Source organism: Manis javanica, chromosome 17 (assembly GCF_040802235.1).
Source record: "Manis javanica isolate MJ-LG chromosome 17, MJ_LKY, whole genome shotgun sequence".
Classification (NCBI taxonomy): Eukaryota; Metazoa; Chordata; class Mammalia; order Pholidota; family Manidae; genus Manis; species Manis javanica.
The window spans coordinates 18,264,643-18,281,636 of NC_133172.1; the positions used below are offsets into that span (position 1 = coordinate 18,264,643).

General features: G+C 47.7%; 2 protein-coding genes across 4 annotated transcripts; both read right to left on the reverse strand.

Moving 5' to 3' along the window:
* Positions 1-9,966: 9,966 nt before the first annotated feature.
* Positions 9,967-15,119, reverse strand: FFAR3 (free fatty acid receptor 3). 3 transcript variants are annotated; one of them, XM_073225523.1, is made up of 3 exons: positions 15,034-15,119; positions 12,699-12,743; positions 9,967-11,518 (listed from the first exon to the last, which is right to left on the reverse strand). In XM_073225523.1, exons 2-3 carry the CDS (start codon positions 12,739-12,741, stop codon positions 10,539-10,541), a joined length of 1,023 nt encoding a protein of 340 aa, XP_073081624.1. In that variant the 5' UTR covers positions 12,742-12,743; positions 15,034-15,119; the 3' UTR covers positions 9,967-10,538. The 3 variants fall into 3 exon arrangements, with proteins under 3 accessions (XP_073081624.1, XP_017518889.2, XP_017518890.2); XM_017663400.3 differs by lacking the exon at positions 15,034-15,119 and adding an exon at positions 13,229-13,385; XM_017663401.3 differs by lacking the exons at positions 12,699-12,743; positions 15,034-15,119 and adding an exon at positions 13,229-13,385.
* Positions 15,120-15,240: 121 nt separating this feature from the next.
* Positions 15,241-16,385, reverse strand: FFAR1 (free fatty acid receptor 1). The gene has a single exon (XM_017663404.3). The coding sequence runs from the start codon at positions 16,141-16,143 to the stop codon at positions 15,241-15,243; it is 903 nt and encodes a 300-aa protein (XP_017518893.1). The 5' UTR covers positions 16,144-16,385.
* Between the last annotated feature and the right edge of the window lie 609 nt (positions 16,386-16,994).

Sequence of the window (16,994 nt, forward strand, 5' to 3'; positions counted from 1 at the left end):
ATGCTAATATTCAAAGAACTTCTGCAAAACAAAGAAGAAAAAAGCAAGCATAAGAAGAAACACAATGACTATATGCAATTTCAAATATTTTCTACCTCACTTTTTACCTGAGACACTAAAGTTAAACTAGTACTGAGGGTGATGTTTAATCTTATGTGTCAATTTGGCTGGGCTACAGTGCCCAGATATTTGGTCAAACTTCATTCTAGATGCTTCCTTAAGATGTTTTTGGATTGGATTTACATTTAAATTGGTAGACTTTGAGTAAAACAGATCTCTCTTCATAATATGGGTGGGCCTTATCCAGACATATACTATTGTCTTTGTTTCTCTGGAGGACCCTAACACACTGAGTCACTGAATTTTAAATGTCAGCTTTTCAAAAAATTAAAATATGGCATTTACCCTTGTTGGCAGGATTATGGGGTTGTAATTTCACTAAATGTTAGGGAAGGTAATTTGTCAATACTTACTAAAATGACAAATGTTTCTACCATTTAATAGAGCAGTACCACTTTCAGGAAGTATATAAATACACAAGCATATAAGCAAAGGGATGTTCCTTGAGGCATTATTTATAATAGTGAAAAATCAGAGATACTTTTTGTTATCCATTCATTTATCAAGTACCAAATGCCTACTCTGTGTTAGCTACTGTTTTAGGCACCTGGGTATGTAGTAATGAGTAAGACAGACATGGTGACTGCTGTCAAGGGGTTCTAGAGGGAGGAGTCATGTAGTAAACAAATGAGCAGTTAAGTGTGTAAATCAAACTGTCACAGAACAGTCTGAGATAATATCAAAGGTGGGAGGGCTACCTGAGATTGTGGTCAGGGAAGGCTCTCTAAAGAGAGACTTTGGAAAGAAAACATGAAAGAGAGGGGTGTGAGCCAGCAGGCCAAGTATGGAAGACATAGCGTATGCAGAGACTGAGAGCTCGGCCACACAGTGATGTCGGTGAAGCTGGGATGGCCCCAGAGGAGCTTGGAGAGAGAGGAGAGGCCAGTGGCATAGGGCCTGGGAGGCCGTGAAGAGGGCCTTGGAAAGAGGAATGGGAAGGCATTGAAAGGTTTTATTCAGGCAATGACATGATCCAATTTATGTTCTTCAAAGGTCCCTGTGACTGTGGTGTGAACTAATGGGGAGGGGGACAAGAAGAAAGACCAGGTTAGGAGCTTTTACCGTAGTCCAGGAGAGAGATGATGGTTGACCTGGAGATGGAGAAAAGCAGATTCACCCAAGATATAGCCTAGGACTGATCATGAATGGCCTGTGGGTAGTGAAGGAGAAGGCAGCTGGAATGGCTTTCTGGCCACTATACTCCTATCAGAATGGATAAACTAAAAACACTAGCAAGTGCTGATGAGTGTGGGGCAGCTGCATCTCTCACACATGGGATGGTGACGGATGGCATCTTAAAAAGTGAAAAATGCGATCACCACGTGACTCAGTGGTCCCTCCTCTGGATTTTTGACCTGGAGAAATGAAAAGTTAGATCCACACAAAAACCTGTTCAGAGCTCTATCCACAATTGCCTTAAACCAAAGCACCCCAGAGGCCCTTCAGGGGGTGTCTGGATGAGGAAGCAGTGGCCCAGCTGCGCAGGGGAGCAAAGGAGTCTGCAGCGCGAGGAAACCGACCAGCATCACAGTCCCTGGGCTGCATCCCAAAGGCATTACTCTGAGGGAAAGAAGCCAATGCTGAAAGGTTGAAGACTGTCTAATTTTATTTATGTGACATTCTTGGAAAGATAAAACTGTCATGAGAGAAAGCAGATCTGTGGTTTGCCAATGGTGGCGATTATAACTGTTCTTTATCTGATTTTGGTGGTGGGTACAAGAATTTATGTGTGTTAAAATTCACAAAACCGTACACCCCTCCCCGGAAAATTTTCTTTTTATTGTATGATCATTTTGAAAATAAAAAAGAATGAAATCTTAAAAAAAAGACACCTGGGTTTCTGGCGTGGGAGATAAGTAGGTGGTATCGCCATGTGCCAAGGTGGACCGGGAAGTGGGAGAGGAAATGAAGAGCTTGGTGTGGACTTGTGAAGCTGAGATGCCCAGAACACGGCAGGATGCACGAGAGCCTCGGGCTAGTGATGGAAATTCAGAAATCACCCATGATTAAAGCCATGGTGATGGATTAGAATGCCTGGGGGGAGGGTGTCACGCAAGAGCAAAAGGAGAGAACCTTCCAGAAGATGCCTTGAGGGGCTGGAGAAGGAGCCAGGCTTGAGAGAGAGGGATCCCAGGGTTATGGGGTTCTTGGAGCTCCCCTCTGCCTGGCTGTGTCCTCCTGAGACCTCCCCTGTGAGGGTGGGAGGCGGCTCGCAGAGCCCGGCTGCTGGGGCGGTCAGGGACTTCGAAACAAGAACAAAAACTGGTCAGACCAATGTTAGAAAGTCAGCAGGTCTCTGCAGCTGTTGGCCATCAGATTTGGGCAAAGTTATCTCTGAGCTGCGCGTCCGTCTTCCTTCCCACTCATCCCCATCATCTGAACCGTCCTCAGCTGACAGAACCACAGAGGCCACAAACTGGGAGCCTGCCTGGGAGCCTGCCTGGGAGCCAGCCTGCACCCCTCAGACCTGCTTTGTTTTCACCACACACAGTATTTTAACGTTTTGACTTGGTGATCACCGTAAACGAATATATGATTTCAAAAACAGCAATAACAACTGTATTTTTGACTTGAAAAATTGGAAGGGGTGGCAGCATGGAGCCCACAGCCCCGCTTGGTAATAAGACAGGAGTTGAATTTGCATGAGCCACATAGTCTCCAGGTGACCAGAGTTCCTGCTACCTGCTCCTGATCTCCAGCACCAAGATAAGAGCCGAATGCCGTGGATCACCTGTTTGCGCCATGGTTCCTGCCCTTTGGTGTGACCTGGTTCTTCCCATGGCAGTCACAACTTCTGCAGAGTGGCACAGAAAAAGCAGAGACCTGCTGGGCTTGTTGAGACTTGGAGAGAATTATTGATGGCGTTGTGTACGCCTGTAATATGAGGTGACACACAGAGGGGAAGTGATGTGACATCTTTAAATCGACTTTTTTTTATTGAGGCTGAATTTACATATAGTAAAATGCACACATTTTAAGCATATAGTTTGATAAGTTTTGACAAACATAGACATCTGGGAAACCTCCTACCCTAATCAAGTAATAGAACACTTCCATCACCCTAAAATGTTCCTCTGGCATTTCCTAGTCTGTGCCCTCACCCCTGCATCCCAGCCCCTGGAACCACTGATCTTGTTTTCTGTCAGTAAAGGGGTTCTGTACTGATTCCAACCCAGGGGGGTGGTTTTCCCCATACCACAAAGCCATTCGCTGGACACCAGCAGCAGGTCTTACAATTCAACTCAATTTTGACACTGTCTCCCTGGAGATCGAATCAGATTGCACAGGTTAAAGCCTCAGTCCTACAAGACTGCTTGCATTTCACCTGTGCTTCTGGCTGACTGGCTATGGATTGGAGGTTTCTCTGAGCCCCTCCTTGTGTTTGATAATTTGCCAGAGTAGCTCACACAACTCACAAAAACAATTTACTAGATTACCGGTTTACTATAAAAGAATGTAACTCAGGAACAGGCAGACAGAAGAGATGAATAGGGCAAGTTATGGGGAAAGGGTGCAGAGCCTCCATGCCCTCTCCTGCAGCTTTCCCCCAAATCTCCATTTGTTCATGAACTCATAAGCTCTCTCAGCCTCATGGTCCGGTGGGGTTTTATGGAGGCTTCATTTCATAGGCATGATTAGGAAGTCATTGGCTATCGATGATCAATTCAACCTCCAACCCCTTTCCCTTCCCAAGAGGTTGGGGTGAGGCCTGGGATTGAAAGTCCTGACCCTCTGTCACAGCTGGCCCCACTGGCAGCCAGCCCCCATCCCTGGGTGGTGTCCCAAAGTCATGTCTTTAACATAACAAATGATGCTTCTGTTGCTCTCATCCCTTAGGAAATTCCAAGGGTTTTAGGAGCACTGTGCTGAGAACGGGGGCAAAGACCGAACACCTATTTCTTATTATAAATCATATTATCACAGTCAGAGGCTATACCATTACCTACAGCAATTTGTTAGTTTTTATTGCTGAGTAGTGTTCCATTGCACGGCTACAGAAACCATTTTAAATCCATTCTCTCTTGATGGATGCCTGGGCTGTTTCCAGCTTGGTGTAGTTATGATGAAAGCGGCTGTGACTATTTGCATCCAGTCTTTGTGTATAGGGAGGCCCTGGTCCTCCTGAGTTAGCACACAGGAAGACCTTGCCAGGTTGTAAGGCCAGAAATGATGGCTCCAAAGCCTGGTGTGTTTCTCGTCTCACAGACCCTGGACGGGTCCTCGGCAGGCTGGCTGGCATGCTGCCAGTGGCCTGGTACCCCCCACTGGTGCCCAAGCTTGCCAGCCTGTTTATTCAGTTCAGTCTTCAGTGAACTTTCCTGTTTACATCTTTTCCCGCTGACCTTTTGATTCACAGCAAATAACTTGATTGTTTTCCAGAGGATAAGCAAACAAGGTATTATCCTGAAGAAGGTTTTTCAGGTGTCAGGAGGACAGGATTGGGCTCTAAGCATAGGGAACCACTAGAAAACAATTAGGAAGGGGAGTAGGGGCCAGGGAATCAGGGAGCAGCAAGCCCCTAATAGCATAAATTGTAAGTAGTAAATTAGGCATCCAGGAACAAATATCCTCATCTTCATAAAGGCACTGTGTGCCATAGTGACTCATGGGTAAGGAGGCATAGCTGCCCTGTTTCCAGGAACACTGCAACAGGACCAAGTGTCCTTTCACAGGGCATTGCCCATGATCCCCACCCGACTCATCCAACCCTCTCTAGTCTCCATGGCAACCAATATCCCATAATAAGCCCAGGAAGTTTTATCAATAAAAGGAGAGCTTTCAGTCCAGACTGTCAGTCAGATGATACTCGACCTTAAAAAGGATTTGCTTTTTGTCCTCTAGTGCTATGTCCACACGGCCCCAGTCAGACAGCTCTTAAAAGCCCCTTTCTGAATAAGGGAGTCATCTTGGTGCCAGAGCTACTGACTGGAACCATAAGAAATCTCCCCTGAATCCAGCCATACTAGGTAAGATAACCACTAAGATTTCATAGCTCCTACAAAGCAAATAGAGTTTAGAAATTTCAGGACTGCAAATTGATGCAGCCACTATGGAAAGCAGTATGGAGTTTTCTTAAAAAACCAAAACAGAAATGCCAGATGATCCAGCAATTCCATTTCTGGAGAATTACCCAAAGAAAACAAAATCCCTAGTCCAAAAAGATAAATGCACTATGTCATTATAACATTATTTACAATAGCCAGAATATGGAAGCAACCTGAGTATCTATTGAAAGATGAGTGGATAAAAAAGATGTGGCATGTACACACAATGGAATATTACTCAGTGATAAGAAAGAATGAAATCTTGCCATATGTGACAATATGGATGATGTATGCAGAGGGCACTAAGCTAATGGAATAAGTCACACAAAGATAAATGCCATATGATTTCACTTATATGTGGAATCTAAAACACAAAACAAATGAACAAACAAAATGGAAATAGACTAAAAAACACACAGAACAGATTGGTGGTTGCCAAAGAGGGGTTGGGGAGATGGTGAAAGAGGTAAAGGGGAAAAATATTAGTGAGAATGTTTGATACCTTTATCTGGGTGATGGTTTCATGAGTGTGTACATGTCAAAATTCATCAAGCTGTACACTAAGATTTGTGCATTTTATTGTAGTACCCCTCATATATATTTATATACATGTACATATATGTATACATATTTATATACATGTGTATATGTTTGAGTATTTTAGGAGATGTAGCAGGAAAGGGAAAATCCAAAGATTTCATTACTCAAGAAAGGGGACAGGGAGGATTTCCAAAGGACTGGAAACTAAATAGAAATACGCATGCTGTGGCTACTGGTAAGGGAGATACAGGCTGTGAGAGTGGCCTAGCCAGTTTACAGAGAGAGCATTTAGCATATTCAGTGTGGACAAAAGGGATAGAAAATGATGCAGTTAACATCCCCAGGTGGAGGCAGAGATACCCCAGATGTGTTAGATACAGGATCAACAGTGTCCCATCATCTTATGGCAGGGATGTGGAAATATCCTTCAAAAGTGCTAAACTGATGGAGACAGACCCACTAAAGATGCAATAGTTAAGGGAAGAAAAAAGAGAACCTTCTTAAGTTACCATAAAAAACAAAAAAATCAGTACCTAATATCAGATACATATGCCCCATAGAATGCAAGCTCCAGACACTTTGTAAAATAAATTAATAGATTTTAAAAAACCAGAAAGAAATTCTGGGATCATAAAATAATTTAAAATAAGAGAATATGTGTCATTGGGTAGATTCTAGTAGGATATAGGATGCTTTGATATGGGTTATCCAGTAGAGTTAAGATGCATTTGGCTGCAAGTTAGAGAATATCTGCCCAGTAGTGATTCAACCATAGGAATGTTTATTAACAATGATTAGAGGTGGTGGTTCCAGCTGAGCAAGGTTATCAAGGGCTCAGATCCTTTCATCCTTCTTCTCTGCCACCCTTAGCTTGTTAGCTTTCTTGCTCAAGTCTGTGGCCTCATGGCCCCAAAATGGCTGCTGCAGTTCCAAGTATAACATCCTCACACAAAAGTTTCCAAACCATGACAACACCAAGACACATAATAATTAAAATGGCAAAGATCAAGGACAAGGACAGAGTATTAAAGGCAGCCAGAGAGAAAAAAAAGGTCACCTACAAAGGAAAACCCAGCAGGCTATCATCAGACTTCTCAACAGAAACCTTACAGGCCTGAAGAGAATGGCATGATATATTCAATGCAATGAAACAGAAGGGCCTTGAACCAAAGATACTGTATCCAGCATGATTATCATTAAATATGAAGGAGGGATTAAACAATTCACAGACAAGCTAAAGTTGAGGGAATTTGCCTCCCACAAACCACCTCTACAGGGTATTTTAGAGGGACTGCTCTAGATGGGAGCACTCCTAAAAAGAGCACAGAACGAAACACCCAACATATGAAGAATGGAGGAGGAAGAATAAGAAGGGAGAGAAATAAACATCAGACTGTTTATAATAGCTCAATAAGCAAGTTAAGTTAGACAGTAAAGTAGTAAAGAAGCTAACCTTGAACCTTTGGTAACCACGAATCTAAAGCCTGCAATGGCAATAAGTACATATCTTTCAAGTATCACCCTAAATGTAAATGGACTGAATGCACCAATCAAAAGATATAGAGTAATAGAATGGATAAAAAAGCAAGACCCATCTATATGCTGCTTACAAGAGACTCACCTCAAACCCAAAGACATGCACAGATTAAAAGTCAAGGGATGGAAAAAGATATTTTATGAAAACAACAGAGAGAAAAAGCAGGTGTTGCAATACTAGTATTAGACAAAATAGACTTCAAAACAAAGAAAGTAACAAGAGATGAAGAAGGAGACTACATAATGATAAAGGGCTCAGTCCAACAAGAGGATATCACCATTATAAACATATATGCACCCAATACAGGAGCACCAATATATGTGAAACAAATACTAACAGTATTAAAGGAGGAAATAGAATGCAATGCATTCATTTTGGGAGACTTTAACACACCGCTCACTCCAAAGGACAGATCCACCAGACAGAAAATAAATAAGGACACAGAGGCACTGAACAACACACTAGAACAGATGGACCTAACAGACATCTATAGAACTCTACATCCAAAAGCAACAGGATACACATTCTTCTCAAGTGCACATGGAACATTCTCCAGAATAGACCACATGCTAGGCCACAAGAAGAGCCTCAGTAAATTCCAAAAGATTGAAATCCTAAAAACCAACTTTTCAGACCACAAAGGTATAAAACTAGAACTAAATTGTACAAAGAAAGCAAAAATGCTCACAAACCCATGGAGGCTTAACAACATACTCCTAAATAATCAATGGATTAATGACCAAATTAAAATGGAGATCCAGCAATATATGGAAACAAATGACAACAACAACACAAAGCCCCAACTTCTGTGGGACGCAGCAAAAGCAGTCTTAAGAGGAAAGTATATAGCAATCCAGGCATATTTAAAGAAGGAATAACAATCCCAAATGAATAGTCTAATGTCACAACTATCGAAATTGGAAAAAGAAGAACAAATGAGGCCTAAGGTCAGCAGACGGAGGGACATAATAAAGATCAAAGAAGAAATAAATAAAATTGAGAAGAAAAAAAAAAAGTTTCCAAACCAGGAAGGGAGAGGGCAGAAAATCGCACAGCCATATTTTTAATATGGAAGAAAGTCTTTCCCAGAGACCCCAGCAGACTTCTTACCTTTTATTGGCTAGAATTGGATCACATGTCCATCCAGAGAAAGTCACAATAAAGAGAACAAGATTGCCATGATTGGGGCCAATTACAACTTGACCCTGGGGTTGGGGGAACTGCAACAGAGGGTGATTGATTTGATTGTCTTACTATACTTTTCTAGTCTAAAGCCAATAAAACCAAAGTATTTCCATACCCCATTCCCTCTTCTGCAACATTTTCTCTTCCCTAGCTCCATGCCTCCATTAGGGGCAGACTCCATGTACCTTCCCACTTTCACCACTGTTTATCAAACTCATTCCTTCTATCTCATTCTTTTTCTGGAAAGTGATCCCAGCATCCTTTCCAGAACACTAGCCACCTGCCTTGATCTGCCTCCACGTGGATGATTTTTCAGAACTGACCTTAGGGGGACGTCAGCAGGCTTCTCACTGATTTTGCAAAGTTCAGGGGCCGCAGCTGCCTGTTAAAATTTCAGACGTTTTTTTTTTTTAAAACCGGAGGAGTCCCATCAGAGAAAGGAAGGTAGAGTTGAGTGCTTTCTCACACCATTTCACCATTACACCCTATTCCTTCTCCCACCCCAGACTCTGTCTCCACCACTAACCCTCCTCTCCCAGGACTAGCAGCGGCTAGGACTGAGTGCTTTGGGACAGGAAGATGAGGTGTGGACCAGAGAGACAGCTCATGACATCATCTCTGCACAGAGATGACGTCTCTCTCCTTACACCTGAAACCCAATCTCCCACCCACAGCTAGTCTTCATTCTCCAGCTACCTTAACCCCAGGAGGAAAGCAGAGGCTAGATAATATTAAAGACATTAGTATTAAAAACTCTGGAGTTCTGAGCCCAGCCATCTGCACACAGTAGGTGCAAAATCAATGTTTTTGAACTAAAGCTGAGTGCAAACAGATGCCAGGATTTCTGTGGTTGCCTTGCTGGGAGAGGTGTCCCTGACCAGCTCCTTCTCACACACCATCCCTCAGTGGAAAAAGAAAATGTACTGAATGATCACATCTTGATAAAAATAGCTCTTAAGAACATACATTTGTCTTTGAAATCAACTGGGCTGACTATCTTAATTTTTTTGAGAGGGTTTCTTTACTGGGAAGAGGATGTATCAACATAGATAGTTGATCTTCTTTGTATCTAGTTCTGTTTCTCGTCATGGCCTGTTTACATTTGTCCTGGGCAGACCACCTCGCTGACTCTGGACTTGACTAGGTCCGGCCTCTGCGGATAGTATACAGCTGGAGGCAGAGCAGCAGGGTGGGCCGAAGCCTGGGCTACAGAGTCAGCAAATTCCAGCTTCCAGGCCTGCTTCAGTCACTTATTGGCTATAGGATCTCAGGGAAGAGACTTCACATCTTTGGGTCCATTCCCTCATCTATAAAAGTGGAAATAATAATAGTACCCGCCACAGGGTTACTGAGAGGATCGTAGGAGGTAATGTGTCAGGACAAGTCCTTCAGATAGGCCAGGTGCTAATTTAGTTCCTGCAGCCCAGATCCTCTCCCAGCATCTCAGCATCTTATTGTTTAGCCCTTCTCCTTCCACCCACCAATTCTACCTGACCACATACACCATAAGGAAAAAAACAAAATGCAAGAACATTCTCTTTCGCTTGCTACCAAATTTATTTAGCTAATTTTTTTCTTTTGTCATTTTTATAAATGTCCCTGAAAATCTGAATTGATTGAAAAATAGACACTCCCTGGAAAAATTCCACATGACAGCAGGACGCTCCTTCATGACGGGAGTCCTAAGCCCCGACTCTTGACGTGCTGGGTAGGAGCAGCTCTGCAGGGTAGGTTCATTTCCCCTCTCCTGTTCCAAGCCACCAGGCAGCACCCTCAGTCCCTGAACACCGCTCTCAACTCCGCCTTTGTCCTCAGAAAAGCACAGGAACTGGCCTGCTGCCACAGGAGCTCATTTTTCTCCAGAGCGATCCCTCACCATGACAGCTTCCCAGAGCCGAATCCAGAGCATGTGGGGGAATGGAAGGGAGGGCAGCATGGTGAGATCAAGAGGTGGGCTTTGCTGAGCACATCCTTAGGAGGCTGGGTGCCTGCTCTGTCCCGACTCCTTCGGTCCCCAGCCTGCCTCTTCAAGGTCCTGCCTGACTTGAAGTGGGAACTGCGTTGGCACGTAGCTCAACCCAGGCCTCCAATTACGAGCCACTACCTGTTCTCTATGTTGGATACCTCCCATGGCTGGCCTCTCCTCCATTCTTCCGTTTCATGCTGCCCTTCTGTGTCCAAGGGCCCGAGACCCCAGTCAGCTTCCTCAGCAGGCTCTGAAATTCGGCTTGGAACCCTGACGATGAGAAGTAGTAGACAAGGGGGTCGACGCAGGAATTCAGGGTGCTGAGGAGCAGCGTGTAACTTCTCCACCGCGGGCTTTCACCCCGGACATAGCCCACTACATGGGACACATTGTAAGGCCCAAAGCAGACAAGGAAGTTGAGCAGCGTGGCCCCCACGAGCCCGATCACCCTCCTCCGCCGGTGACGGCTGGCTCCCCTGCTGAGCAGCCACACCAGGTGGCTGTAGCAGTAACCAGTGACGAGCAGGGGCACCCCAAAAAGGACCATGGCCATTTCCAGCCGGACAGGCAGAAGAACAGCCAGTTGTTCCTCCTGGAATTCCAGGAAGCAGGTCACATTGGTGCTCTGACTACGGAAGGAGTTCCCTGAGAACTCAGTGATGTAGACCACACTGCAGTGGGCAGCGGCCAGCAGCCAGCAGGCCACGCTGACCAGGCCGGCCTGTCCCGGCCTCGGCCGGGTCTTGTACCATAGTGGGTAGGCCACGCTCAGGAAGCGCTCAATGCTCACAGCTGCCAGGAAGAGGGAAGTGAGATAGATGGTGGTGAAGAAGAGGAATCTGGAGAGGGGGCAGAAAGCAAAGGGCAGGGGCCAGCGCATGTCACTGGCTGCCTCTATCATGTGGAACGGCAGGAAGAGCAGCAGGAGCAGGTCTGAGAGGGTCAGGTTGAGCAAGAGCACGTCCACAGCCACCGGGCGGCGGCGCAGCTTGCCCCTGAAGATAACCAGGGCCATGACGTTGAGGGGCAGCCCCACGAGGAAGGTGAAGAGGTACACGGAGAAGTGGAGCCAGTGACTGCCAGGGAAGAAGGACTGGTCTGGGCTGGTGTCCATGGTGACGGCCCCTGGTGAGAGAGAGAATGGGAGAGGGTCTGGGTGGGGCTCCTCCTGCCCTGAGCCAGCAGCACCTCAACCATCCACAGCAAACACTCCCTTACGCGCCCTGATGCTTTCTCCAGCAGGGCCAGCCTGCCTGTCATCCTATCCCTTCCCCCAGTGAAGCAGGCCCCAGGGCGCCCCTCCACACAGCCCCGTAGGGCCCCCTCTCACCTGCTTACCTGAGACCCAACTGCCCTGTTGCTGCTCAGCACATTGCGGATCCTCCAGAGCAAATATGATTAGATATTTATCTACCAGAACTGATAAACACCTGGCAGTGCCCGTGACATCACTCACTGCTGAGCAATGACACAAAAGATGCCTTTAGCTCTGCTACCATCTCCACGCCAGTATGCAAAACGAGGAGAGAATTCCGCTACTGCACGCCCGCTCCTCCGGCAGCCTCAGATGGGATGCCCTAACAAGCCCCGGCCGACTTCCTCTTCCCCTCCCTGATCCTCCACTTTTTGCATCTGCTCCTCTGGAATGGCACTCATCCAGTTTGCCTTGTAAGGACAAGAAGTGCAGTGCAGGGATGGAGAGCCTGGGCTCTGGAGCCAGAGGCCTGGGTGCAATGCTGGCTCTGTCACTAACTGTATGACTCGGGGCAAGTGACTTAAACTCTCTGTATCTCTGCTTTCTCGTCTTTAAGCAGGGATAATGATAGCACCAATCTCAGAGGGTTGTTCTATAGATTAATGCATTAATACATGTCAAATGCTTAGAATGGGACCTGGCATGTTGTGGTAAGCACTTAACAGATGTTAACTGCCATCACCCCAGTCACTGGTGTGGGCTTGTCTCCAGAGTGATGGTAGTAACAGCAGTATTGATAATGATGATATGGTGGTGGGGATGATGATAGCAGCTACCTTTTAGTGGGCACATAATGCATAGAGGATGCTCTGCTTTTGAGGGCACCACTATTATGTTTTGAAATCCCTGTATCTCCCACAATGGGGAAGTGACTTGCTGCAGCTAACACAGCTTATTAAATATCACCACCAGGTGTCAAACCCACATTCTGTCCAGCTTCAGAGATCATTTATTTATTCCTTCAGATATGTAGGGAGACCAATCAGATACGATTTCACACCCACTAGAATGGTGGTAAGTAAAAAAACAAAACAGAACAACTGGTAATACCAAGTGTCGATGAAGACATGTAGAAACAGGAATCTTCATCCATTGCTGCTGAGAACATAAAATGGTAGTGTCACTTTGGAAAACAGTCTGGCAATTTCTTAAAAAGGTTAAATTTACCGTGGGTCCCAATTCCACTCTAGGAACCTACATAAATTAAATGAAACGTGTCCACACAAAGACTAGCTCATAAATGTTCAGAATAGCATGGGTCATAAGAGCCAGAAAGGGGACACATCCCCCAGTGGTGCATCAGCTAGTGAGTGGATAAGCCATGTGTCACATCCCTACCATGGAATACTATTTGGCAACAAAAAGGAATATAATTTCCCTGTGCCCTGTGACATGAATGAACCTTAAAAACATCATGCTAAGTGAAATAAGCCAGACATGAAAGATGGCATAGTGTATGTTTCCATTTATATGAAATGTCTGGAATAAGCAAATTTAGAGAGAGAGAAAGGTGATTACTGATTGCCTGGGGACTGGGGGTGGAATGAGAATGAACTGTTAAGTGAGCAGAGGGATCATACCTGGGCAATGGCAATGTTGGTAGTTCCACACTTCACTTAAGTCTATAAAACTCATGGAATTGTACGCTGAGAATGGGTGAATTTTATGATGTGTAAATCTGATCTCAAATAAATGGTTGAAAGTACAGCAGGGAGCAACATCTGTTTGTGCTACCATGGTGCTTGTTTGTGAGGGGACGTGCACGGGTTGAGTGGCCGGAGGGTAATGAAGCTGTGGCGGCAACGCAGAGCCGGAGAAAGGGCTGTGTACACAGGCTGAGCCTCTGGGGGAACCGGCAGAGGTTTATGGCTCAGGGGGCAAAGGTCATGAGAGGGGGCGGTGCAGGTCAGGCGGGCCTCCCGGGCCCCAGGGAGGACCTGAACACTTCTCTGCTGGTGGAGGAAGCACCGGTAACTGGGAGCAAGGACTCCCCAGCTGCGGGAGGAGAGTAATCCCAGGGCTGGCGTCTGGGCTTTGACTGAAATTCTCTGGTGACACCATCACACGGGAAACTTGTTTCTGGCTTCCTCGGAGTCTTGGGCAAGTTACTTAACTTCTCTGGCCTGTTTCCATATTTATGAAATGGGTGATAAAACTTCCTTTGGAGGCTATTGAGAGCACTCATTCATTCAGCAAATATTTACTGAGAGCCTACTATGTGCCAGGGTCTCTTCCAGGTGCTGGAGGCTACATCAGCAAATCAAACAAAATGCTTTGCCCTTGTAGACATTTAGGCATGAAGAGGAGTAACTTGCAGAAACCAGGTCGTGCATGCCAGGCACGTGGCCACCGCTCTTTGTGTTCCTGTCACTGTGGGTGCCGTGGTCATCAGAGGAAGAAGTCTGCTTCCTACACCTTGCCTCCTGCCAGCAGACGCCCGGATGCTGGTCTGCCTCAGGGCCGCTGTCCTCTGCCTGCTCTCTCTTGGGCTTAGGGTGCCCCCATTTGCCTTTACAGAATGGAACACAAGACCAGGCATTTACCCCAATACCCCAAATTTTCCAAATGTCCCCTGACCTCTGGGGGCCCTGCCTGAGAGATCACATCCCACATCTACCCATTCTTTGCTGTAGGCCCTTAGGGAAATTTCTTAACCCCACAAAATGATAATAATTTATCACTTACCATAATATTTTATTATTGTAATTTATCACAATATTTACCAAGATTTTTATGAGTAATTTATCATAATAACTGCTTGAGGAGTGAGTGGGTGGTGTCTTTGTTCAAATTAGAATAAGATCCCCCTTCCCTGGGATGGAAGCAGCCTGTGCCAGGCACACGGTTTGGTAAAGAAAGCACAGGCTAGAATCAAATCAGTGTTTGCCCCTTTGCCTGGCACCCTTGAGCAGTGAACAACCTGCCCATCTGTACAACAGCCTCGTGGCTAAATCAAAGGATTGTGTGAGGCTGAAATATGACAACACTCGTTAAGCACTTGATGTGATGACTGTCACGTAGTAGAGACTCTATATTTGCGACTATTTCTGGTGCTGCTAGAATTTTCCCTCCACCTGCTGAAGTCTTTTCCTACCAACTTCCTGTTCACAGTTCAGTGCTGCCCCCTTGTGAGTTCCAAGTGGCATAACAGTGTCATTCTCCTGCCTCTTGCCTCCTTTTACTCAGAAATTAAAATGTTCTTTCCCAGGAAATGATTTTGGAGTAGCATCTCCCAAGAATGCCGAATAGATTGGAAGCAAACTGCCCACCTCTTTCCCCACTAGTCAAAGGCCTTTGCCCATAGCAGTGACAGCAGGCCAGTGAGGACGCTAGGAGGGGAGAGACACAGGTGGGGACATGCTGATATGTGCAGAGGCAAGCTTACCTTCTTCCTGCAACCTAGCCCTCAGCCTCCGTTCTTCTCTGGGACTGGGTCTCAGTCTTCTGCCAGGCTTGGCTCTTCCCAAAAGTGGCTCCAGTGATGCCCCCTGGCAAGGCCACCCCACAGTTTCTTTGGAGCAGCCCCCACCAGGGAACCCAGAGAAGCAGCCAGGCTGTTCGGATCCATGCACCTCCACCCTAGTCGGAGCTACTACTTTTGGGATATCCCCCCTTTCGTTCTTGCCACACATGCTGTCCCCCGGCCAGTACCCCTTCCCAGGTAGCCAGTCACCAACGGGTTGAGCACCACGCTCCAAGCACCTGTGATGAGCCCCAGCTTCCGCCAATAGCCTCCTATATCGGGGTACAGGAAGCCAGCCACGTTGGAGGCATTGTAGGGTCCTAAGCAGAGCAGCAGCGTGAGCAGAGCCCCGCCAGCCACCCAGGCTGCCCTGAGCTTCCGTCTGTGGCTCAGGCCTGAGCGGGCCAGTGCCCGGAGGCAGCCCACATAGCAGAAGGCTGTGATGGTCAGGGGCAGGAAGAAGAGCAGGAGAGAGAGGCTGAGGCGAGCAGGGCCCGCTAAGGCTGGGTCCCAGGCCTCCAGGCAGACTGGAGAGCCATTGACGGGCGTATTCATGCCCAGGGAGCTGGTGGTATTGTCCATCCAGCCTCCTGGAGCCTCCAACCCAAAGACCAGCCCCAGGTGACAGAGGACAAGGGCCCATATGGCCACACACACACCCCTGGAATAGCAAGGCCTCCGGGCGGCTTGGTAGCCCAAGGGGAAGGCAGCTCCCAGGTAGCGGCCAGCACTGAGGGCGGCCAGGAAGCCCCCGCCGGCATAGAGCGGAGCGAAATGAGCCAGGGCAAAGGCAGGACAGAGCAGGGCGGGCAGAGGCCAGGCGCCCGCGGCCAGGGCCTCTACTGCCTTCAGGGGCAGAGAGGCCGCCAGCAGGAGGTCAGAGCAGCCCAGGTGGAGGGCATAGACAAGGCTGGGGGTCAGGCGGAGCCGGGCATGCGACACAGCACCAGCAATGGCCAGGACATTGAGTGGGAAGCCCAGCACAAACGCGGCGACATAGAGGGCGAAGGAGAGCTGTGGAGGCAGGTCCATGGGGCAGGTCCCTCACCCTTGGGCTCCCCAGATCCACCTGCTGCCTGCCCTGAGAGGGGGACCCCTGGAGTCACAAACAGGTGTCAGCACCGCGCAGGGTATTAGAAGCCATCCAGTGAGATAGCTGGGGTCAGGGAGGCCCCAGAGAAAGGCAGCAGCCAGGTAGCAGTGGAGCCCGACTGGCAGAGAGGACTGCTCGCCCTCAGTCCCCTGTGTTCTTTCCACCAAGTCACCTCTTAAAATGAAGGGCGCACCCGCAGAGTGACCGGGGGCGGTAGAGTGCACGTGCAGGTCCCGTAAGAGGGAAGGCCTCTTGATTTCTGAGCCTCTGGGGAGAGAAGCAGCAGAGAGAATTCAGAACTAAGGCAAGCCTGACAATACATCCTTTTCGTAAGAAGGTAAGTTGGGTTCCTGTTTCCTGGAGGGAGAAGGGGCTGCTACCCCCACAGCGCCGGAGGGGTGGCAGCAACTCCCAGCTGAAGGGGAGAGAGGGGGTGGCTTGGGTAAGGTGGCAAGGGCAGGCAGTGGGCCTCCCCAGTGCAAGTCCAGGGGTAAGCCAGGGCCCTTCAGTGACTCAGGGAATGACCTTCAAGGAAACGGGCGCTCTGGGGAAATGGTGGAGAAAGGAGCCACGGAAAGAGGGACTCACCTCTTGGCGCTGCCAGACGTCTCTGTGGCTCAGGTGTCCCCCTCCTGGGCTGAGTGAGGGTGCCCGGGATGGGCAGTGAGCTGGAAGGGTGAGAAGGGCGGGGTGGTAGGGCCATTAGCCCGAGGCACTAGCAGCCTGGGTGAGCAGCTAATGGGGCATCTCGGGCTGGAGCTGGGGCCAGGCTGCAGGAGGCAAGGGCCCA